A 24864-nucleotide genomic window follows, 5' to 3' on the forward strand; every position below is an offset into this window, starting at 1 on the left:
AAGACAATGTATTTTTCATACATTTGATATAAATTTATGTAGGATTAGTACATCTTATTTTCTAGTGCTTGAATTTTTTCAGGTAGGTCTATTTCATTTGTGTCGGTTCTATTGTAGTTTGATTTCTTTGCTCTTTCTTTATCACTGTTTACTTGTCTTCAATAAGCTTGAGAGGTTTTTTTAGGCTAGTATTAGTTTTTTTTAAATTATAATAAAAATTATGAATTTTCAAAGGTATAACATTTTTGGATCTCATAACCTTATTTAAAGCAAAAATAACTATATATCATTATTGTACATATACATATATCCTGATATAAGATCTGTGATAGTTGGATTAAACCTTACTGCTTATACAAACTAACTCAGGATGGTCTGCAGTGTGCTGTTAAGATCAACATGTACAAGAAATGTTTTCTGAGGCTTTCACTCTGTCGGTGTTAAATAGCAAATATTCACTGGGTTTCTTGTCAAGATTTACTGAACCACTTTTACACTCATTATTTTTTTGCTCTTATTTCAGTTAAATACCACCTTTGAACCTCAGTTGCATCTGTTCTTGTATGAAACTTCATGTAATTGTGTATCTTAATATTTAGTGTTTTCTAATCTGTGATTTGTTGCATTACAGGGAGAGTTAGAGCGTCAACTCCTGCAGGCAAACCCTATTCTGGAATCATTTGGGAATGCCAAGACAGTGAAAAATGACAACTCTTCACGCTTTGTAAGTTTATCTATTATGACTGCTCTGTTAATTTCATCATTGTGTTTGTTGCTGCATTATTTGAAACATTGCCACAATGTTTTGTTACATTCTTGTTACATTTTGGCAATGATATTAATTACGTTTTTTGAGACGGCAAAATCCACATTCAGCACTCTAAAAAGAGCTAGGTGTCTGTTTTGCGTCTGCTACTCTGGCCAGCTGATTGAGTTTTCACTTGCATGCGTTAAAGTCAGCAGAAAGCTTTTAAGCATACAAACAAATCAAACGCCGCAGAGGAATTAGATTCTTCGGGTCTTCCTTTAGGTAATAATTTTGGGGGCATTTGCTGCAAATAAGCATCCTAAGCATGCTTTGAGTACCGTTTCCTTTTAAGTAGAGCTATTTGCTACATGCCATACCACGTTTTCACAAGCCCCTCTGTTCATACAATAAAAGAGACTATAATCTGTTCAAATGGATTCTTAATGTTGATTAGGCCCCTAAAATATAAGGATAGTTATGACACAATGGTATGGTTTATAAAGCATGACCACTATAACACATCATAAAAAAAATACATGTCTTAAATATTTGTTTTTTCACAGGGCAAATTCATCCGCATCAACTTTGATGTAACCGGTTACATTGTGGGGGCCAACATTGAAACCTGTATCTTGATCTGATAACTGTTGAGTTACATTTGAGTAGTGGTGCAGACAGCTGTAAAGTCCAGGCAAGCCTTCATTAAAATTGATATTGGTACATTTCTGTGTGATTTTAATATCAGCAGAAATAAAGGTATGCAAATTATTTCTATATGTATTTAAAATAGTGAAACGATTTTAAACTGTAACTATAGCTTCTGTTATAATGCCAGAGAGAAGCCACATCATAAGCTAGCTTCATGTAGATATTTCACATATAAAATTCAAAGCAAACCCATTATGATGCATTTCCATGTTTTATTGCATTTAAATGTGCTATAAAAAAGCTGTATAGTAGCACATCATGATGTCAATGATTTGACACAGTGAACAATGAGCTGTAAAGTAGGCTTTACACTTACCCTTAACTCAGTCTCAAGATCTTCTTGAAAAGTCCAGGGCCATCCGCCAAGCCAAAGATGAACGTACCTTCCATGTCTTCTATCAGCTTTTGGCTGGTGCTGGGGAACATCTAAGATGTGAGTACTTCTTGTTACATAGTTTGAACTTTTTAATAATTTTTTTGTAAGATGTTAATGATATAATGAGATCCTTGTTCTTAAGTGTGTGCTCAACATGGACATGCTTGTTTCCTGTGTAATGAAGCAGGCTTTACGTATTTTGAATGTGTGAAGATATCTGACGGATTGTGGAGAGTTTGGTTCAGTGTGGTTGCTCTTTTTCTTCTGGCAGCTGATCTACTCCTGGAGGGCTTCAATAACTACCGCTTTCTCTCCAACGGTAACATTACCATTCCTGGCCAACAGGACAAGGACAACTTTCAAGAGACCATGGAAGCCATGTATATTATGAGCTTCTCCCATGAAGAAATCTTATGTAAGCATGTATGAAACAATAACACCTCTACCACATTGTCTATTTACTGCTGGTTTTATATATGTTTACTAGTAAATCATTATGTTGCCATTTCCTTGTAAGGAGCTTCAGGGAAAAAGTTATATTTCTTCACTTAAAAAAAAAAAAACTATTTTGCCTAACATATTAAACATTTAATTTTTAATAAAATTGCTGCATAAATAAACCTGTGCAGCTTCCAGTTTTAATCGATTGAGAGCCCTAATAATAAGTGTACAAGAATCAGTTAAATGCAGGTTAAAATAGTTTTGGATGGAGTATCTTCTTGCCACAGAGCATCAACTTTCTAAAAATATTTGTCTACTACCCACATATAATACAGACTGTCTTGTCCTTTTTATGTCACTGCAGCAATGTTCAAGGTGGTATCTGCTGTCCTGCAGTTTGGTAACATTGTGTTCAAGAAGGAGAGAAACACCGATCAGGCCTCCATGCCAGAAAACACAGGTACCTCATACTCACCCATCTGGGTATTTTTCAGGTTTAAAATATGCATAATGCCTTATTTCAGCACAGAGTTAATGTTTATTTTTTTCAGTAATGGAAAGTCTAATGTATTATGTGCCTCAATAACTCTGGAAATCTTTTGGCAGTGAATTTGCATTAAATTGTTTTCGGTATCCAGACTACCCTTTGGTCTAAACCCCTGCACCAGATGGTTTTGTGCAGTTCTTCACTGCACTGTTTTGACAAATTACCCGTTGGACTTCTTTTGGGCTCCTGCGATGACAGCTTGAATGGTTTTTGGATACATTTCATATTAAAAGAAAATACCAGAATAGTTGTGCTAAGTTGTGTTAAATCAAATGTGTTTACGCAAGAGCCCCAAAAGCGACTGTTTTACTATCATAATGCATTCCAGCAAGCTTTTTCAGCTGGCATTTTGATTTAATTTGTTTTTATCATCACCGTTAATGGTAAGATATTGAAGCTTTCATCTGTTCAAGCCACCAAGTTGTTTCATTCCTGACATGAAGCTGAAAAGTTATAGTCCTGCTGGTGGTCCAAAGGGGGAACTCTTGGGGTTTGTTTGGCTGCTAAACAGGCTATAAGGCTTTAGAAGTCAGTAAATTGCAATAACGACCTAACTTATTTCAAATACCTCTTATACACATGAACAAATATGTCCCATAATAACTCGCACTGCCATTTAAGTGCATAAGGGATGCTCCTGAAATCCTATAAGTCGAAAAAGAATGCCACCATTTTTGGTCCATTTGTATTACAGATGCATTTTTTCTGTTTCTCAGCTGCTCAAAAACTTTGTCACCTGCTCGGCATGAATGTCTTGGAGTTCACACGTGCCATCCTGTCTCCTAGAATCAAAGTGGGCAGAGACTATGTTCATAAAGCCCAAACTAAAGAACAGGTAATGAATTATTCAGATCTCCACCTGTCTGAGCACCCTTCCTCCCATCTATGAAACATTTTCATTAGGGATGCATGATATATCAGCCACCTTATCGGTATTGGCCGATGTGTGTTCATTTGTAAAGTTATTGTTATCTGCTCGATAAGAAAATTTAGCCAATATATTAAAGGTGCCCTAGAATGATTTGAAACAATATGTTAAATTGTTCTCTGATATCTACATAGAGGGTATGAGGCTTATTTAAGGGAAAAAATGTCCAGATACAGTTTTACAGGTCCATTTACAACCCTAAAAATTGTTCCTAGGATGTAATGCTCTGTTTTTGCCTTATTTGGAAGAGTCATGAATATTAATGTTGAGCTCTGCTCTGATTGGCTTATTTAGCAGCTCACAGCAGTTCAGCTGTTCAGCTCGTGAGTCCTCCGCTCTGACAGAACAAGACCGACTAAATGAAGACACTAAGCAAAACATCTCAAATGGAGATTGATAAAATGCAGCTTAATGTTTATTTGGTGTTTTCAGATCATTCGCACGCCAGAAAGAGCTTGCGTTCGTGCGGTTGCCAGATTTCAGTAAATAAATCCCCCAAACAGAGCTTTTCTGTGAAAAGAAACACGTATACACTCCGGTTTTTACATAAACATATCCAATCTGGCAACCATATGCACGCGAGCTCTCTCTCTCTCGCGCATGGACAATCTGAAAACATTATTAGGATATTGCATGTTTATATAACGTTAGTCACAATGTAGGCTAACGTTACGCAGTGACTGTGGTGTAGCCTAGTCTGAAATACAAATAGGCAAAAACATCATAAGAAACACCATACTTCATTTCTCAAAAATGAACAAAAAAAACTTATATTTTTGCAAAATGAATAGCCTTGTCAAATGACTATCGTTTTAACTTATATGGTGGAAAAGGTGACGTTTGCTAGAAAGATCAAGTAAACGATCTGTAAGCAAAGTATCTATGGTTGTATTTTGTAATACAAAATAATATTAACCTTTGTCATTAGACACACTAGCTTATTCAGTTTTGTATGGTACTTGGTGTTTCCTATTGTTACTGTAAGCATCTTGCGTTATCTAGACAATGCTGTCTCTCTAAGAAACTTTCAATTGAATCAGAAATTGTTTAAACAGTCAATAAGTGGATAAATCGCTACTTACTGCTTGCAGGAATACAGTTGCCACTTTCTTCAGTTTAAGACACTGAGCGAAGCTTGCTTGAAATGGGTCGAACAAACGAACGATCTTGAATTAAATTGTTGTGGTATCGAAATATGAACATCAACCGTGACTGTTGACCTTTTTTATCTGTGGGAAGGGTAGAAAAGTCCTCAGGTCTCCTGAACAGCCTGGAACATGAAGTGTGTCCGTGCGAGCAGCTTGTTAATCTGATGATTCGCTCCATTTCCGCCTGACAATGAACATGTTTGGACAGATGCAAATGTTGGGGGCGTGCATATAAATGATCCCCAACGCTTGCGTCACGGTTGGCGTTATGTTGAGAAGCACTTTTTTTCCATTGCATTATGGATTCACGAGATTTACATAAGTAGGAGGCAATGATGTTTGAGACTCACAGTATGTGATGACCATGTACTGAACTCTTATTATTTCACCATGGCAAGGTTAATTAAATTTTTCATTCTAGAGCACCTTTAAAACCGATAAATAAATAATGGATTATTTCCTTCAGCCTAAAACACGTTAGATGCACACTGTTCGATGCCATGATGGTTTTGAATGTTTTTTTTGTGTTTTGAGTTATCAACTAATATATCTGTTAACAGCTTTAAAATGTAAATAATTATCTGTTATTGTAATAGTTGTTTGCCATAATGATTTTGAATTGCTTGAAATATGATTTAAAATCACTTCAAAAAGAAAAATAGTCTGTCGTATAGGCTACATAAAATTATAACATGAACATTATAATTGTGTGCTTGGGACATGGCTTTTAATAGAGAAATTTTTGATTTTGTAATATATCAGTTATCAGCTTTCAAATATAAAGAATTTTGGGGTTCGGCCAAAATGTTCATATCACTGCATCCCTGGTTTTCATTAGTGTTTTACCTCTGCTCCTCTCAGGCCTGATTGTAAACCAGTACTTTTGTATGTCACATTTCCTTTTCACCTCTGTCCATTTACAACAATAGACTAATAGTCTTTTGTCGTTAAAATGTCATCATAACGGTTTAAATTGCGCCTATTATGATATTTTATACTGTTTTTGTTTTGGAGGTCTCCTACAACAGGTTTAAATGCATCAACAATAAAAAAAAACACTATCATGTTCTCATAATATACATTGTACATCATCACATTTTTCAGTGCTTCTCAAAGACTCTAATCGGCCAGATGGCCGAGTCAGTTGTGATTGGTCTACCATGTACAGCGCATGTCGGAAACAAAAAGCCATTATCATAACTTAAGCTTTGTCCGGAGGCTTCCTAAAGCTCAGTGATTGTACACGCTATAAAGACAGTAATGATGGCATCGATCTGAACATATCACTGAAACATTGGAAGAAATAGTTATTCAACCCAAACCTCCATCACAAGGAAGACTTAAGCAGGACGTTTCTCAGTGACTCATTTTGAGATATATTTGAGATGTTGCAGCTGTATTTCTTCACCATCAGCATTAACAGAGCATGTACGTCAACAAACCCATGCATATATTTCAAATTTTTTGCAGTGCACATGCGTGAACTGTATTATTGATTTGCAGAAGTATTTCAGTAAGACCGTAAAGACGGAAAGTTACACAATGCACAATTACACAACACCTGGTAGAAAATATATATACATTAATAATTAATAATACTTACAGGTTGTGATTGAGGAGGAAGCTGGTCCAAATAAACTTGGCACTGACTCATATTTCCAGAGCACAAATTTTGTGAATTCTGTGTTGAATCCTTGATTTGAGAAGCAGTCGTCAGTAAAATGAGGGCCGGTCAAGTTGTTAGCAGATGACGTTCAACCTAGATGGGCATTATGCAAATATAATTTCTAGTGACACAGAACTTTCACGCAGTAATATTCAATCTCTTAACTCTTTAAGGTGTTTCAGAGTTGATCAATTTAAATCCCTAAAATGCGGGAATTTGTGAATTCTCAAAAACTTTCACTATAGGGTCCTTTCTTCTTTGCTTCTTTTCTTTTTTTTAAGTAAAAAAAAAAAAAATGTCATAATGCATATGTTTGTAAATGTAACACATTTAATCTGTTTTACCTTGACTGATCCTGTCTCTGTTCCTCTGACCAGGCTGACTTTGCAGTGGAAGCCCTGGCCAAGGCCACATATGAAAGGTTATTCCGTTGGCTTGTTCACCGCATTAATAAAGCTCTTGACAGAACAAAGCGCCAAGGAGCTTCCTTTATTGGAATCCTGGACATTGCTGGCTTTGAGATATTCCAGGTGTGGCTTTCTCTGATTTAGTGATCATCTGTCTTTTATGTTAAATCATAGATATTAATAGTCACTGTGCTACAACAAAGCAGAAGTCATACGATAACATGTTTTATAAAATTCCAAGCATTGCAAGAATTTGAAAATAATGACAGTTTTAATTTAAAAAAGCATATAACTTGGGACCAAATTTGATTTTCATATATGGTAGTTTACCACAGATTCAGTTAGTTTTGTTTCATCTCTATTTAAAAACAACATAGGATGATGATATGATTTATATTGAGGGAATAAAGAATGGTATAGGTTCTTAGGGGGTTGTTTCACAACAACCCTTCAAAATACAACAACCCTTCAAAAAGTTCTGTTTAACTTAGACATTGTGACAGATATGTATTACTATAGTGCAATTGAGTGCAATTCTCAAAGTAATAATATATATTTTTTAACAGTTGTATTATTGTTAAGGAATATCACAATTATTTTTCTGCCATGTTGCTCCTTTTTCTTGTGAATGGTTATTTTTTTATTTATTAATGTTTTTATTGATGTATTAATGGAAATGTTTTTTTTAATAACATTATTTTTTTTAATGTTAAATTAATTGTTTAATGTTTTATGCTTTAATTTGATTACCACAATTTCTGATAATACATTGGTATTAAGAATGTGTATTAAATCATATACACAGAACATTTTAATTGACTCAGAACCACAGAATTTCAGAAAGGAAAAAAAAAACATTTCATAGGCACTATTTTAATATATTTTTAATTAAATGTGTTCAAGTTTTTCAAATTATTAGTTATTATGTATTAAAGAAGATTTAGTAGAGAAGTTTAAACAAACAAATAAAAATGTAAAACAGAATGTGGGGGAAAAAATAAATCAGATTTCATAGGACCCATTATGTCAGGTAATTAGACATGTTTCTTTTATTAGAATGGGGGAAAAAATGTATTTGGGAAATAAAACAGATTTCAGATTTCTTCCTTCAAGTTGTGCTGGAGGATTTCTTTGCTATCTTGGTGTTAGCAGACGCATCTTATCCAAAGCAATGTCCAAGTTGAATAATATCATTATTACATAGTTATGAAGCAATAACAAGATTTACAGTAAACAGTGTAATTGGATACCCTCTCATAGCCGCAGTATTCAGTTGATATTCAGTTGTATGCAAGTGATGTTGATATTGATGATACTGATATTAAAGATACTGGTTAAAGAATCAATTATGCATGCCCTGGGAAATGCTATGGACAAAACTATTGGATCATATTTTATTGCTCTCCATCTTTTGGCAGCTGAACTCATTCGAGCAGCTTTGCATCAACTACACCAACGAGAAGCTTCAGCAGCTGTTCAACCACACCATGTTCATCCTGGAGCAGGAGGAGTACCAACGTGAAGGCATCGAATGGAGCTTCATCGACTTTGGCCTCGATCTGCAGCCATGTATTGACCTCATCGAGAGACCGGTGAGCTCCCACATCAACTCTTTTATATATATATATTTTAAATTATAGTTGTGGTTTTCCTTACTTTTTTTTTCTGGGTTAGTATAAATATTTTCTAACCCAAGCATTTGTAGAATTTGTAGAAGTCACTGTGAAAGTAAAGAATACTTTTAGTGTTTTCTTTCAGCTTTTCTATAATTGTTTTGATCGGTCGTATGGTGCCATTTCCAGGCAAACCCTCCTGGTGTGTTGGCTCTGTTGGATGAGGAGTGCTGGTTCCCAAAAGCCACTGATAAAACCTTTGTGGACAAACTGGTGCAAGAGCAAGGTACTCATGGCAAGTTCCAGAAACCCCGGCAGCTAAAGGACAAAGCCGATTTCTGCATCATTCACTATGCTGGCAGGGTACGTCTGTGTTCATATTTATGACAACACACTACGCTGTTGAATTTACCTCTATGTTTCTTATAGTTTAGGCTTGTTGGTGTTTAAATGCAACACAGAATGCATCATAACCTTATGTAATCGGATTTAGTCAGGTCATACTGGCTTGCAGTGAAACGTTGCCTTTCTGTCTTTTAAGGGTAGCAGCATCCAGCTGTGGTATGTGCTAAGTAACCATAGGCCACATCTGTTTCAAATCAGTGAGCTGTTTGCCATAGAAACTTGACACTGCATGAAATGAGGAACTTTTTGATATTTCTCTCCCTTTGAGCTACGTTTGGGTAAAATGCCAGAAAATTAGAGCTTGCTTTGTTTCCTGTTTTTTAAGAAAAGTAATATAGTGCGTTGATTTATACTTTATCACTTTCAGTAGTTACATAACACTATGCAAACAGCCAACAACTGCTGAACTGCTGAACCCCTTAAATAAAACAATCCAGATTCGACGAATCCTGGCTTAATTCCATTATTCCCATCTTGAGTGTTTTAGTGAGTTAATTTAGTGTTTATTTCCTCACCCTGCAGGTTGATTATAAGGCAGACGAGTGGTTAATGAAAAACATGGACCCTCTAAATGACAACGTGGCCACACTCCTGCACCAGTCCACGGATAAGTTTGTGGCTGAACTGTGGAAGGATGGTAAGCGGTTTTCCACCCGACATGAAATGGCCATTTTTATTGCTCTACCCTCCCAGTCTGTGAAGAAAGAGACTGTCGTTTTCAGTCTTCAGTTCATGTCTTGTCTGTCTAGTAAAAAGAGCTTGTCGTGGATTTTGGTGGCTTGACGCAATATTTAAATGAAGTGGGAGGGAACTATTAGTTCAGTTATAAGGGGTCAATATTGGAGCTGGGCAGTGTGCGAGAATGTGTTGAACAAAGGATTTTGCAACACTGTTGATACCAAAGTAGATGTAGATGTATACAGGTGAGAGCAATGAAGAAATATGGAATAATGCAAAAATACAGAGTATATAATATTGGCATTCGCCAATACAATTTATAAAGAAATGCAGTAAAAAAAAATGCTGTTGTTTAAATCTGAAAGCATTTTTCACTGCATTTCATGATATATTATATTAAAATAACCTGATAATATAAATTATGTCAAATTAATCATACTGTGGTAAATAATGACTTGAAGGGTTAGTTCACCCAAAAATGAAATTTATGTCATAATGACTCACCCTGATGTCGTTCCACACCCGTAAGACCTCCGTTCATCTTTGGAACACAGTTTAAAATATTTTATATTTAGTCCGAGAGCTTTTCTGCTCCTTTTTGTCCAGAAAGGGAATAAAAACATCATCAAAGTAGTCCATATGTGACATCAGTTAGTTCATTAGAATCTCTTGAAGCATCGAAAATACATTTTGGTCCAAAAATCACAAAAACTACATCTTTATTCAGCATTGTCTTCTCTTCTGCGTTTGTTTTCAATCCTCAAATAAAGATTCAAACGGTTGTTAATCAGCGGATTGATTCACTATTCGGATCGTGTCAAACTGCTGAAATCATGTGACATTGGCCGAATCATGAATCAATCCGCTGATTCATAACCATTTGAAACTTTATTTGAGGATTGAAAGCAAAAGCAGAAGAGAAGACAATGCTGAATAAAGTCGTAGTTTTTGTTATTTTTGGACCAAAATGTATTTTCGATGCTTCAAGAGATTCTAATTAACCAACTGATGTCACATATCGACTACTTTGATGATGTTTTTATTCCCTTTCTGGACATGGACAGTATAGTGTGCATACACTTTCATTGAGGAACAGAAAAGCTCTTGGACTAAATATAAAATAAAATCTTAAACTGTGTTCTAAAGATGAACAGAGTTCTTACAGGTGTGGAACGACATTAGGGTGAGTCATTAATGACATAAATTTCATTTTTGGTGAACTAACCTTTCAGCTTGCAGCAAATTTTGAATAATTATGACATACCCCAAATGTGGGTCGCAGAGCTGAAGTGGTTACAAGTAAAAAAAATTGTGTGTGTGCCAAGAATAAAAAGTTAAAAATAAAAGTACTTACTGTTGCTTGTTCTCACCTGTGTTGCGTAGCACTAACCAGTGTTTACTACCACTTATGTCTTTGTGCTAGCTGTGTTCTACTACTTTTTTATTTTGCTTTTTTTTTCTTGTTTATCCCTCCCTTTGCCCCCTTCTCTGTCTCTCGACCATAGAGATTCAGAATATCCAAAGAGCGTCTTTTTATGATGTCTCTAGTCTCCATGAATCGCCAGGTGAAGGTATACGATGCTGTAGGTCTCTGCTTACCAGCGCATTGTGTACTTTCAAACACTCCCATGGCTTGTAGACCTGGGCCCTGGTCCCTCTAGCTGGCTAACTTTAGAGTTAGCTGGATCCATTTGGAAGGAAGCTTGACTTGGCTGATTCATTAGGATGCCCAAACTGACCATGAATGAAAATTGCATGAAAAATGAATGCATGTGCATATTGAGTAATGCAGAGTTACTGACACAACACAACATTTGAAGGTGACCTGGGTAACTCTCTGGGTGAGCTGGCTACAAGGATTAGGGCCCTGCTTGTTCCTTGAGTGCCTTTCAGCAATTATGATCACTTCACACACACCATAAATATTCTTCCTCTAGTTTAATGTCTTTTAAAATAAGTATTACACCTGTAGTATTTTCAGCCCAGACAGATTTGAAAGAAGCCATTTTGACAGAAGAATAGGTGAATCTCACAAAACTCAAGTACATCTTTGAGTTATATTTCAACCCAACAATCAAATAGAAATAACAAATTATACTTTGCTTATAGAAAATAAGTTCTTATTAAATAATCAATTCAATTATTATTATTTATTACAGCGCAAGGATAGACATGAATCACTGAGGTAGGAATGGGAAGGGTCTGGAAAGGACAACGAGCCATAACTCAAATTGCCTACAAGGCTATGATTTCAACTGCATTGACAATTTTTAAAAATTAAAATCATCATTATTTTTTTATTTATAATTTTAAATGATTTTCTACAAACTAATTTTAGAATAAAATAATAGAGCTTTTTAAATATTATTTTAATCATGATACAGTACATGCATTAAAATAGAAATACTGTTTTATAATGAAAAGAATCATCAAGAATTATCATATCCTGAATGCATATTAACGACAGTGTTTTGGTGGTTAATGTGCTTAATTGTCACAATGCAAAAAATAGCACAAGCTATACGTTATATTTTTAAACTCCTTTTAATTTTGGAGTTAAATATGACCTGAACCTGGTTTTCATGAGATTCCCCCAAAACAAAGTTTTTAGCAGACAGTGCAGTGTGTGTGTGTGTGTGGTATGGTGGTTATGCCCTTGCACCTCACGGTCAGACTACTTGTTTGTTTTAAGTGTCAGACGGCGATTTGATAGGCCGTGTGAGGGAGATGAAGTTCGGGTGAGGGGTGGAGGAATTCTGTAGTGTCTCCAACATGGAACGTGGAACAATACACGTCTTGTTTCACTGGAATCCAAATGACTCGCTCAGCCCTGTGCCAGTCAACACTGACAGCTCAGTAGATTCTCCATGGAGGTAAAGGAAGCCACGTCAGGAGCCCAATTATAAAACAGAACATTGCTTGGAAGCAGTTCTTAAGAATGACATTTCTAGGAATGCTGAAGACCTAGAATTGTAGTTCTAGCAACAGTAGCTGCACTTGGCCAGCATGTTAAGTTTGACTGACGTGTTTTGTCCTATGGCGCTGTTATTAAACACAAATTTGTGAAATATAATTTTTTTCTGATTGGTAACTTATTTATTGCTAAGCATAGTTATTCACATTTTTAGTAACGTTATTCAGTGAGAGAGAACTTGATATACATGTCTTTCTTATTTCTCACAAAGCACATTTTCTATCAAAATTATAATTACCGTCATGCGTCAATGTTTTGCTTTTTAATGTATTTTGGTAATTGGCATACCTTTTAGGCAGTACAGCAAATATTACTTTACAAAAACTTTTTTAAAGTAAAGCGATTGAAATTATTCTGCATTTCAGTGATGGAAAATGTACAAGTTTAAAACCTTTTAAGGACCATTTTTATATCTTCCTTTTATCAAAAATGAAATAAGAGACTAAAGCACTGCTAAATCTACAATACCATTGCAGAAAATACATCTCCGCACCAAAAGAATCAGATTTTACTAGATTTGGAAATATGAGCTGCATTCAAAGATACATGCAGTGTGATCGTTGTAGTCTGATTTCACTGAATCCAGTTACTGAATGAACATCTGACTCACTGAAGTGCTAGGTATTGGTGTGAAATATGTCTTAAACATGATCTGGGTTTTGAGATTCACCCTTCCATATTTTATTTCTTTTGCAGCTTGTGCTTGTTTATAGATGTAGTCCTATCCTTGGCAATCTCCATCTATTTCATATCTTTATTTTCCTAGCACTGGACTTGCCAGCATAGTAGGGGCCATTAGCTCTTGAATTGGCTGAACTTGTGGCATTGAGTCAAAATACACTGTACTACTTTCAGAAATTATTTTTTGTTTTCTTTTGGGATATGATGATTTAATGGCCTGAAAAAAATAATCAAAGGACAGTTTTTTGTTTAAAAAAAAAATGCTCAAATACACAGCGTATTTTGACCTGCTTGGAGTTGTTGAATTAGAGCTATAGTTTTAGATTTCCATCTTCACATGATTTGGCTGTGCTGTGTTGTGTCACTCTTCTTTAATTATAATTATTCTTTAAATACTATTAATATCAACCTAACCGCTTGGTATCTTTCTTTTCTCTCACTCTTCACGATAGTGGATCGTATTGTTGGTTTGGACCAGGTGGCAGGGATGAATGAGACTGCATTTGGAGCTACATATAAGACCAAGAAGGGCATGTTCCGTACTGTGGGTCAGCTCTATAAAGAGTCTCTTACAAAACTCATGGCCACACTCAGGAACACCAACCCTAACTTTGTCCGCTGTATCATTCCCAATCATGAGAAAAGAGTAAGTGACATTTGTCCCTTCATTTGTTAGTACATTTTCTTTTAGCTGAATTTAAATTAAAAAGTGACACAAGTTTATTTAATGTGCCGATACACCTCATTGTCATTTCTGTTCTCTGTTAGGCTGGCAAACTGGAGCCCCATTTGGTTCTAGACCAGCTGAGGTGTAATGGAGTTCTAGAAGGAATCCGGATCTGCAGGCAGGGATTCCCTAACCGTATCATCTTCCAGGAGTTCAGACAAAGGTGCGTTTCAGATGTCTCATTAAAGATTTGACAAACTCTTCATACATCTTCAGATGCTGTAGCACTAATATTATAATGTTCAAATCTGTTTTTCTATCAGATATGAGATCCTTACCCCTAATGCAATACCCAAAGGTTTTATGGATGGCAAGCAGGCTTGTGACCGAATGGTGAGTTTTCTTAAACCACCCATTACTGATAAATGAGATTGACCAGTCATTTTTAACATCAAGTTTCATATGGAGGTACAAAGCCCAAAATAATGAAGTATTCAATGAAAACATGCACTACCATTAAACCAGGGGTCATCAACATGGTGCCTGCGGGCACCAGGTCACCCGCAAGGACCACATGAGTCGCCTGCGGGACTGTTCTAAAAATAGCTCACCATTGCGGCACTTACTAGTGCATCAAAAAAATGTTTTTATTATTTTTCGGTGTGTGCTATTTAACACACTTGCATTGGTGTGAATTTAAAAGTGAAAATATATTTAAAAAAATTGTTTCATATTAGATTAGAGCTGGGGTCTCCAACACGTTGATACCATTTCTGTAGTACAAACTATTCAGTACCCGCAGCTGTGTTCAGTCGCTTCCATGTTAATCCAAGCCCAGGGCTCCAGACTGTAGTCGAATACTAGTGTCTATGAATATTAAACTGCAAAATACTATTGAAATATTACTCCTGCAAATTCTACGTCTCTGATTGAATAACGGTCGCGTATACGAGGGCGCGTACACACACACACACACACACACACACACACACACACACACACACACACACACACACACACACACACACACCGCAACACTCGCTGTTTTTGTAGAGCTGCCATGTCCTTATATGAGGATAGGGACGCATAAACTGTCTCTTCATGAGAATTTAGCGTTTCATTTGAGAAAATGGTCATATCATGAACACAGACACTCAAAGCTCTTCACATCAACACGTCAAAATAAAAGTTTGGTTTTTAGAATGTGAAGACATTGACAGAATATATTAGGCTAATGTTGCAGCCTACAGTAGATTTAACTACATCTCTCTATGTAATAATAATGTCTCTACTAATAATAATAATTATGCCTAGATTGTTGCTTATTTTTCACTTTATTTTTATTTATAAACAATGTTTACTTTTAAACAGCATAGCCTTTACATTTTTAAGTAATATTTACTTAATAATTATCAACATAAATAATAAACTGAATAATTTTTTGTTGTTGAAATAGTTAAATAAAAAAAAATAAAAAAACAGTACCAGACAATTTTTATGGTATTGGTACCGACTACTGGAACTACTACACTCTTTCAGGTGTAAAAAAGTTTGGATAGTTGTTAATAGATTTATGATGCATTATTTAAGAGTTTTAAGTATTGTATAACATGAGTAGCTCTCTGTGACTTTCATTTTTAAAAAGCCCAGGAAGGGCTTTTTAAAAATCAGGAAGATTTTCCGGTATTGAAAAACTAGCATTTGGAATTCAGAATCTGCTAAATACTAAATATCAACTAATATTGTCGTCTGTAGATCCGAGCCTTGGAGTTAGACCCAAACCTCTACCGGATCGGTCAGAGTAAGATCTTCTTCCGCACTGGAGTTTTGGCACACCTGGAGGAAGAGAGAGACCTAAAAATAACCGATATCATCATCTACTTTCAGTCTGTCTGTCGAGGATACCTGGCTCGCAAGTAAGTCCAAATGCAAATGGCTGATCTAAATTTGCTCCTAGGGGCAGTGGTAAAATGAGATCACAATATATGAAAAATATCCTTATGAGACCTTGTCAGTGAACTGCTGCTGTTTTGTGGTTGTTCCTCAGAGCCTTTGCTAAAAAACAACAGCAGCTAAGCGCTTTGAAAGTCCTCCAGAGAAACTGTGCCGCCTACCTGAAACTACGCCACTGGCAGTGGTGGAGACTCTTCACCAAGGTTGGTCTCGGTTTTTAAAAGAGGCTGTTTACATAACTGTTGGAATGATTTGACTAGCTTTTTGGTACATTTCTGAGTAAAAAGGGGTTGCAAGAGAAATTGACTCTTTAACAACTGATTTTTCAGTATGATTGTGAATCGTTTTCAATTGAGACATGCATTACAACTGTGTCTGCAGGTGAAACCTCTTCTCCAGGTGACCCGTCAGGAGGAAGAAATGCAGGCCAAAGATGAGGAACTCATTAAAGTGAAGGAGAGGCAGGTGAAAGTGGAGAGCGAATTGGTAGAAATGGAGAGGAAACACACGCAGGTTAGCACATACATTACAACTCACCTGCTCTGTTTTTGGACATATCTGATTTAATGAGTCACATTCAAAGTCAGTATCACATAGATGGTATATATGTACACCTGTGAGCACATGCTTTCTAAAATCACTATAACATGTTCTCCATGTAGTGGAATGTCCATGATCTTGATGTTGGTGATGTTGGTTTCAGCTCTTGGAGGAGAAAAACATCTTGGCAGAGCAACTACAGGCTGAGACAGAATTGTTTGCTGAAGCTGAAGAGATGAGGGCTCGCTTGGTGGCTAAAAAACAAGAGCTAGAGGAGATACTTCATGACCTGGAGTCCCGAGTGGAGGAGGAAGAGGAGAGGAACCAGTCTTTGCAGAATGAGAAGAAGAAAATGCAGTCGCACATAACGGTGACTACATAATTGGGAAAATATAATCTTGGGTCTTATAAACTGATAATAGTAAATCTGTATCTAAACCTTCTGCAGCAAGTAATAGCTAATAGTAAACACTATTGCTGTCCATAAACCACAAGTGTGTGTATGTCTTATAGGACCTAGAAGAACAGCTTGATGAAGAAGAGGCTGCCCGACAGAAGCTTCAGTTGGAGAAGGTAACTGCTGAAGCCAAGATAAAGAAGATGGAGGAAGATATTCTGCTGTTGGAGGACCAGAACTCTAAATTCTTAAAGGTCTGTTATTGTCAAATTTCTGAAACAAAATGTTGCCCAGGGCGAAATGGATGCGAAGACAAGAACTGACCTCTTTCTTCCTTCCCTTTTTAGGAGAAAAAACTCCTGGAGGACCGTGTCAATGAGATGACCTCTCAGCTGACTGAGGAAGAAGAGAAGGCCAAGAACCTTGGCAAAGTAAAAAACAAGCAAGAAATGATGATGGTGGACCTGGAAGGTGAGGACAAGGGATGAATATGGATAATTTTATTCAAGTAAAACAATGAGATTTACATTTTTGTGTTTGCACATTTGACCATCAGAGCGTCTAAAGAAAGAAGAGAAGACAAGGCAAGAGCTTGAGAAAGCCAAACGAAAGCTGGATGCCGAGACCACAGACCTACAAGACCAGATAGCGGAGCTGCAGGCCCAAATTGAGGAACTCAAGATCCAACTGGCCAAAAAAGAAGAGGAGCTGCAGGCTATACTGACCAGGTATAGATCAGTAAGGAGCACAGAATAAGATGGAGGAAAATAAGTTATTTTTAATGAGCAAAATAAAATATAATAGTTGATCCAAAATAGTTTGGCTGTCATCTAGAATCTATGTCTAAACAATAACTTATTGTTGGCTAAATCATGATGGAATCAAATAAATTGGTGTATTAGTAATGGAATGATTTATTCTTGAACTGCATGTTTGTTAACATGGTGTAATCCTGAAATGATTTCATAGTTCAAATGTTTGGAATCTGTACGTCCTTTACGTACGTACGTACGTATTCTTTCTAAACGGTATGTTTTCCATAATGAGAAATGTTTCCAAACACCCATTATGTGATAAGTAAAATTTCACATGTCAAGAAATATACCAGTCATAAAAGAGGTCATTTACAAATAGTCTTAAAGGTACGGTAGCAAAATTGGCTTAGATTTTAAACTCAGAATCAGAAGTAGTTTGTAAACAAAACTTTATAACTCTTTAAATTAAGCATGCATCGTTCTCTGCTTATGTTTGTTGTTCCACAGAGGTGATGAGGAGGTCGCTCAGAAAAACAATGCCCTGAAGCAAGTACGGGAGCTGCAGGCCCAAATAGCTGAGCTGCAGGAGGATCTGGAGTCTGAGAAAGCAGCCAGAAACAAAGCTGAAAAACTCAAGAGAGATCTGAGTGAGGAACTGGAGGCTCTGAAGACTGAGCTGGAAGACACTCTCGACACCACTGCCGCCCAGCAGGAGCTGAGGTACAAGAGGATCTAAATCCAATCGGCCACATAATGAAATTAGGGTTTTAATATTAGCGCTCCTATGTTACGCCTATGATACACGGGGTAACGTTTTGAGCAATTTTGCCATGCAATGTTGCTGTGGGCATTTTCCCATTGAGAATGGGCAACACATTTCTTTTTGGATATCCAGATAGAAATTTGTTGTCCATTCTCAATGGTAAAGTGCCCAAGCAACATCTTTCAGCACCATTGCCCAGCAACATTGCTCAGAAAGTTGCCCCATGTATGTATACTCAAATCTAGTCAGAATATGAGTCTGAAACTGCTCCATTGGGCTGTGATTATGGGGCGTATTTCAACCGAACCAGGAAAGACCTCAATCGGATAGACCTACAACCAATCAGAGCAACGAAGCGACCCATTACGTTAGTCGTCAAATGTCAACAGAGCTCAACTGCACTGTTTTGCCAAGTCCGTGTTTTTTTCTGCGGGTTGTTTTCTATGTCCGCGGGTTGAAGCGACTATTATGTGATATATAGACCCATGAGTGCAAATTTTAGCAGCAACCTTGACAAAATAACACACATTTGACCCCCCAAACACCTTTTCTTTTTCCAGAGAACCCCCCGAGAAGCTATTGTTTAGGGCTAGTAGTTGGTGGGTTTTGTTGTAAAAACTTGGCAACCCTGTCTGCACGTGCGCTGGTTATAAACGATCTTTGTCGGTGTTGTAAAAAAATTAAAGATTTTAAAGATACACAGTGTACTTACTCAACATGATCATAATTTTTGAGAGAAATAGTGAAGGTGAATGCAGATATAAACAAGCTCTCCGTTTAGGATTTGCATGATCACGTTAATGTTTATCATCTGTCCGTCATCGTCTAAAGCCCGCCCTGATGATTTCAATGGTCCGAACAGTTTCTCCTCTTTGGATCAAGTCCAGACCGAACTGCCCGACCTAAAATGTTGTGGCCGGGTCTAAGTTCGGGCTGGCATCCAGGCAACCGTGTATCATCAGATATAATCTGAATATTTATTACTTCGGAATCATGGTGCAGTGATTCGAATTGATGCTACAGACTCATTGCAGGTTCAAGTTGCGTGTGGCGCAAATAGTTTATCAAAATGTTTTGGGCTTCCCATTCATCTCATAGCTAAATAAAAGCATGATTATACATGTGTGCCTAATGTTGACCCTTCAAAATTTTGCCTTTTGGTATTGTAAGTGGAGAGCCATAGCCAGGTTGAGTTAATTGGTATCCCCTAATGTGTCTTTGCTCATAAAGGACCAAACGTGAGCAGGAGGTGGCGGAGCTGAAGAAGGCCATTGATGATGAGACGAAAAACCATGAGTCTCAGATCCAGGAGATGAGACAGAGACATGGCACCGCTCTGGAGGAGATCTCTGAGCAGCTGGAACAGGCCAAGAGAGTAAGCCATAGAAATGAAGACTAAATTACTCATTACTGTAGGGAACCATTTCAGTCCTGATGTCTTGGCTGGAACCCTGCCAGACGTCTGCTGTCAAGAATGATGTGTTTTGGAATTCATTTCCTCGTTCAGTGATTGAATGTGGTACAATCTCCTGTTGATACAGGTCAGGCAAAAATCTGGCTCTCTCTCACACTGTCTGTCTGTTAACATTAGGTTAAGTCGAATTTGGAGAAAAACAAACAGACTCTGGAGAGTGATAATAAGGAGCTAGCCAATGATGTGAAGAGTTTGCAGCAGGCCAAGTCTGAATCAGAGCACAAGAGAAAGAAACTTGAGGCTCAGCTGCAGGAGTTCATGGCCCGCTTCAGTGAGGGAGAAAAGGTTAAAGGAGAACTTGCGGACCGCTCCCACAAACTACAGGTCAGTGCTGTCACATAAGTTACACATTAGTGCTGTTTCACTTCCTGTCATCATTTCTGTTACTCCCAGTTCCATAAACTTCCAGTACACTCCCTCCCTCCTCACATAAACTACAGATCACAGTTGTTTTAGCTGATTTTGCAGACTAAAAGTGTTGCTATATTTAGTGCTGCATGATTAATCGGAAATAAAATGGAAATTGTGAAACAGCTGGGTGTGATTTATCAAACTGTAATGGCTGCAGTTTAATTAAGCAATAAGTACTGTTAAACTAAAATAAAATGATTGTTTCCATAAATTAATGCAATACATTGAGCAATACATTCGTTAGTTTTTTTTAAATCTTTGTTAACATGTATTAATAAAATTACAATTGTTCATTGTTAGTTCAGGCTCACTAACTAATGTTAGCAGATACAACTTTTGATTTTAATAATGCATTAGTCAATGTTGAGATTAACATTAACTGAGATTAATAAATGCTTTAGAGAAAACATTTCATTGTTAGTTCATGTTAACTAATGTAGTTAACAATTAAACTGTTACCATTGTTATTGCATATAAAACATATTACATGTGAAATATCCCTCCAATGCGAATTTAAATGTTTGTTTGTCATTTGTTGCAGGTGGAGCTGGACAATGTTTCTTCTCTTTTGGAAGATGCTGAGAAGAAGGGAATAAAGCTGGCCAAAGACGCCTCTAGCCTAGAGAGTCAGCTTCAGGACACTCAGGTAATGTCTCTCAACAAATATGAAGTGCTGAAGGACTGTATGTAGTGTAACAACAACGACTAATGAGTTTAATGTCTCGGGGAATGATTAACTCAAAAGGGATTTAATATTCAATATTCATGAATTTATGAATATAATTTGCCAGTTGTTCATTACGTATTAAAATTTTCCGATAGGGAAAATTGTTTAATTAAATACAAGTAACCCTTTATGGAATTGCTTGAAATTATCCTACTAAGTTTGTCCTGCAAATTAGTTATAGACTTTTCAAATCAATTCTCAATAAAGGGATTACTGCTTTACGAGCGCATAAGAAACATTAACTTTACTGATCAGGATAAGTTCAATATTTCAAATGGTCATACAGTTTACTTTACTAACATAGTAGCATAAGCAGTTAGGTAACGTTTAGATCGCAAGTTTCATTGACTTTGTGTATGTGGCAGAATAACAGATTCAACTCATTAAATGTCTTTCGGAGGTTTAATAAACACAGACTAAAAAAATAACACTACAATTCACACAGAAAGTACATACTAAATATGCATCAAGAGAGTAGAAGTATAGATATTAACGAAAGAATACATAAAAGAGAATAATGAATAGACTGAAATTAGAGAGAGATAAAAGAGAGAGAGAGAGACAAAGAGAGGGAGAGAGAGAGAGACAAAGAGAGTGGGGGAGGGTAAGAAACAACTTTCCTTCAATTCACCAAATACGACCTTCACGGAGTTAATTTATCCCAACGGGAGAATAACACACCCTCTTTACAGCAGTAAGAATAAGAATACTTGCATTCTTTGTGGTTTCGTTTTGGCTTCTCGCTTGTGTGCGCATGTGTCTCTGCGTGTTCAAATGTCCTGCATGTCCGGCGGTCCTTTCCGAGGTTGGGAGGGAAGCGGCTGTTTGCTTTAGCGATGCTTCGTGTTCTTGAAGATCGGATTGTAGAAGAGAAGATTTTTGAAGAGATGAGGCCTGCTTGGAGGGCCTGCATTGGTGGCATGGCTTAAGTGCCAGCCCCCCCCCCCCCCCCCCCCCCCCCCCCCCCCGTGGGTGTTGGCTCCCACAGGAGAGAGTTGAAGAAGTAAAAGCCAGAGAGTTTCGGAGAAGAGAAGAGTTGGGGCCTGCTTGGAGGGCCTGCATTGGTGGCCTGGCTCAAGGGCCAGCCACGATGACGTGTTGGTTCAGCCAGAGAGAGAGAAGAGAGAGAAGAGAAAGAGGGACTGTCTTCACTGGTCTTTTAAGGTCTGGAAATAGTCCCACCCTCCAGGGTTAGACTTAACCAATGAGAGTGTTGGGATTTCCCGGCGGGAAATTCCTCAGCAGAATTTATTGCCCTTTGTTTGAAAGTTCGACTCAGTGGGTCTCTGAGTCTTCATACTATAATTAATGCAACAAACACACACTGCATTTTCTGAATAAGTGATATACATGGAAGTGTAAGTCGTGAAGTGAGCATTAATTTGATAGGAGACATGACATATATGAGGTTATCTGAACTAGTACTTTGTTAAGACAAAGACAAAAAGATGCAAAATACCATACAGAATAAACATTTTACAAGACAGTTATGTGTTTACATATAATGTCCTGGGGTGCATGTTCATTTATAGATGGTTTGTCTATAATTTGAGGCAAAAGCTCTGTGTCTTAAAGTCTTTGTGTATAAGACTTCATGTGGCCACATTCTTTCCGGTCATAAAAGATCTTATCAGATGGTTTCCAGGGTAGCTGAAGAATCCTTCTCTGTTGTGTTGGGGGAAGGTCTGTCCATCAGCACACTTTCAAAACATATTTGTTAAAGGTAACTGGCGATTGTGTGTTTGATTCGCCTGAGTCGCTACAGTAGTAACGACCAACAAGGTTAACCCATATTATGCTCCTTAATTAATTTTATTGTTGAAACCACAATAAAAAAGAACTACGAAACTAGGGCTGTCAATTGATTAAAAAATGAAATCTAATTAATTACATTCTCTGTGAATAATTAATCAAATGAATCCTTTAATTTCACAGCACACATCATTTTTGCTGTGAAAGTATTTTAAGTATTTAAATTAAAATGAACCAACAAATTAGCGACATTAAAGTTCAAAAACTCTTTGATTATTATTTTCAAATATTGGCCATAACAATCAACAATATGACCTAGTATGCTGAGGAAATAAATTCAAAAGTGCTTCAGGAAGAAGCATGTATGTAGCTACAGATGTATGTATGTACAGTTTTTTCACTGTACATACATACAAGGAAACTGGTCTGCAGGACATTGCGATCCATTTAGCAAGGGATTTGCTCAGTCGGCCACGTACAGATTTGCTAAGTTTGGTTTCAGTAGGTGCGTTTACATGGAGCACTGTAATCTGTTTAAAAGTCCAATCCAAATGAAAATGTTTCATATAAACACCCAAAAAATGCACAAACCAAAATTGTAATCGGTTTGAGAGGGGTGGGATGGGATAAACCTTTCCATGAACCGAACAAAATATTCCACCATGTAAACGACCTGATCCGTTTACTGTGTATGTCCTTCTGTGACGTGATCATAGGCCGTAATATTTTTTTTTGTTTGTCCCAGGCAGTTTTTACTTTTACTTTAGTGCGGTTTGAAGATGACGTTGACTGCTAGAGTTATCACTGGACGTTAGTGTACACCTGGATTAACGCTAACTCCTAGATGCTTTGCATTTAGTACTTTTATCAATACTTCAAGCTGTTTTTTTTTTTCCACAAGTAAATGTTCCAATTAAATATTCAGGCAGCGCATTCTCATCTCCTTCCTACATTTTACAGTTGTGAACAGCTCAGTGTCAAAGTTCAAAACGGAATGGATTAATCTGCGTTTTTTTAACGCATTATTTTTTTCTCAGATTAATTAATCAAAATGAATGCGTTATTTTGACAGCCCTAAGCTAAACCGTTTTTTAATATTATGTATGTAGGAGCTGCTTCAAGAGGAGACGCGTCAGAAGCTAAACCTGAGCAGCCGTATCCGTCAGTTGGAGGAGGAGAAGAACAACCTCGTGGAGCAGCAGGAGGAGGAAGAGGAGGCTCGAAGGAACTTAGAGAAACAATTGGCAACACTACAAGCCCAGGTACACACAATCACTCCATATTTTTTAAATATACAGGACACATGACAAGTCAGTTCATATCAGCATCTAGTGCATCCGTTGACACATTCATTAATGAGGTCAGGTGTTAATATGCAAATAACATGTTTACAAAGAAACTCATGTCTGTAATGTTTGAGGACAAAAGGTGGGTGATGTAAAAACTTTGTTTTTTGACTTCTGTTTGGAAAGGAAATCAAATGTACTCTACTAAGACATTTACAAAAAAAAGCACTCCAATGTAATACTCCTTTTTTTGGATAGCTGGTTGAGACAAAGAAGAAACTGGAGGATGATGTGGGAACTCTAGAGGGTCTGGAGGAGGTCAAGAGGAAGCTGCAGAAGGACATGGAGGGGACCAGTCAGAAGCTAGAGGAAAAGGCCATCGCTTTTGACAAACTGGAGAAAACAAAGAACAGACTTCAGCAGGAGCTTGATGACCTTATGGTGGACCTGGACCACCAGAGACAGATAGTCTCAAACCTAGAGAAGAAACAGAAGAAGTTTGACCAGGTTTGCTTAAAGGCATAATACAGAATTCTTTCATCATTTACTCACCCTCATGTTGATCTATATCAAACCTATAGAAGTCTTCCTAAAAGATACAATCACTTTATAATTTGAACAGATTTAATTTAAGCTTTTATTCACATATTAACTGATCAACGTTCATACATAGAGCACATAAAATATGATAAATAGAACAATGTCTTTATAAACTTTTTGAAGTATCTGTTTTGGTGAAATGAACCTTCAATTGAGCAAAATAAATCTCCCAGATTTCATTTAAAATATATTCGTGTTAGATGAACAAAGGTCTTGTGT

General features: G+C 37.0%; 1 protein-coding gene across 3 annotated transcripts in view; it reads left to right on the forward strand.

The window, feature by feature from the left end:
• Positions 1-24864, forward strand: part of myh10 (myosin, heavy chain 10, non-muscle) — a 68148-nt gene that overhangs the window by 30155 nt on the left and 13129 nt on the right. For all 3 annotated transcript variants that reach the window (XM_067459001.1, XM_067459002.1, XM_067459003.1), the window contains 26 exons: positions 632-724; positions 1312-1375; positions 1791-1889; positions 2104-2247; positions 2638-2733; positions 3537-3655; positions 6940-7092; positions 8388-8561; positions 8772-8945; positions 9510-9624; positions 13773-13966; positions 14089-14210; positions 14311-14380; positions 15743-15903; positions 16035-16143; positions 16322-16453; positions 16644-16850; positions 16994-17131; positions 17225-17348; positions 17434-17605; positions 18140-18352; positions 19626-19770; positions 19987-20193; positions 20822-20926; positions 23869-24021; positions 24304-24552. In XM_067459001.1, the coding sequence (XP_067315102.1) occupies positions 632-724; positions 1312-1375; positions 1791-1889; positions 2104-2247; positions 2638-2733; positions 3537-3655; positions 6940-7092; positions 8388-8561; positions 8772-8945; positions 9510-9624; positions 13773-13966; positions 14089-14210; positions 14311-14380; positions 15743-15903; positions 16035-16143; positions 16322-16453; positions 16644-16850; positions 16994-17131; positions 17225-17348; positions 17434-17605; positions 18140-18352; positions 19626-19770; positions 19987-20193; positions 20822-20926; positions 23869-24021; positions 24304-24552 (3732 nt within the window). The remainder of the gene's footprint in view (positions 1-631; positions 725-1311; positions 1376-1790; positions 1890-2103; positions 2248-2637; positions 2734-3536; positions 3656-6939; positions 7093-8387; positions 8562-8771; positions 8946-9509; positions 9625-13772; positions 13967-14088; positions 14211-14310; positions 14381-15742; positions 15904-16034; positions 16144-16321; positions 16454-16643; positions 16851-16993; positions 17132-17224; positions 17349-17433; positions 17606-18139; positions 18353-19625; positions 19771-19986; positions 20194-20821; positions 20927-23868; positions 24022-24303; positions 24553-24864) is intronic.

The sequence above is a fragment of the Pseudorasbora parva genome, chromosome 12 (genome assembly GCF_024679245.1).
Source record: "Pseudorasbora parva isolate DD20220531a chromosome 12, ASM2467924v1, whole genome shotgun sequence".
In the NCBI taxonomy this organism is placed as follows: domain Eukaryota; kingdom Metazoa; phylum Chordata; class Actinopteri; order Cypriniformes; family Gobionidae; genus Pseudorasbora; species Pseudorasbora parva.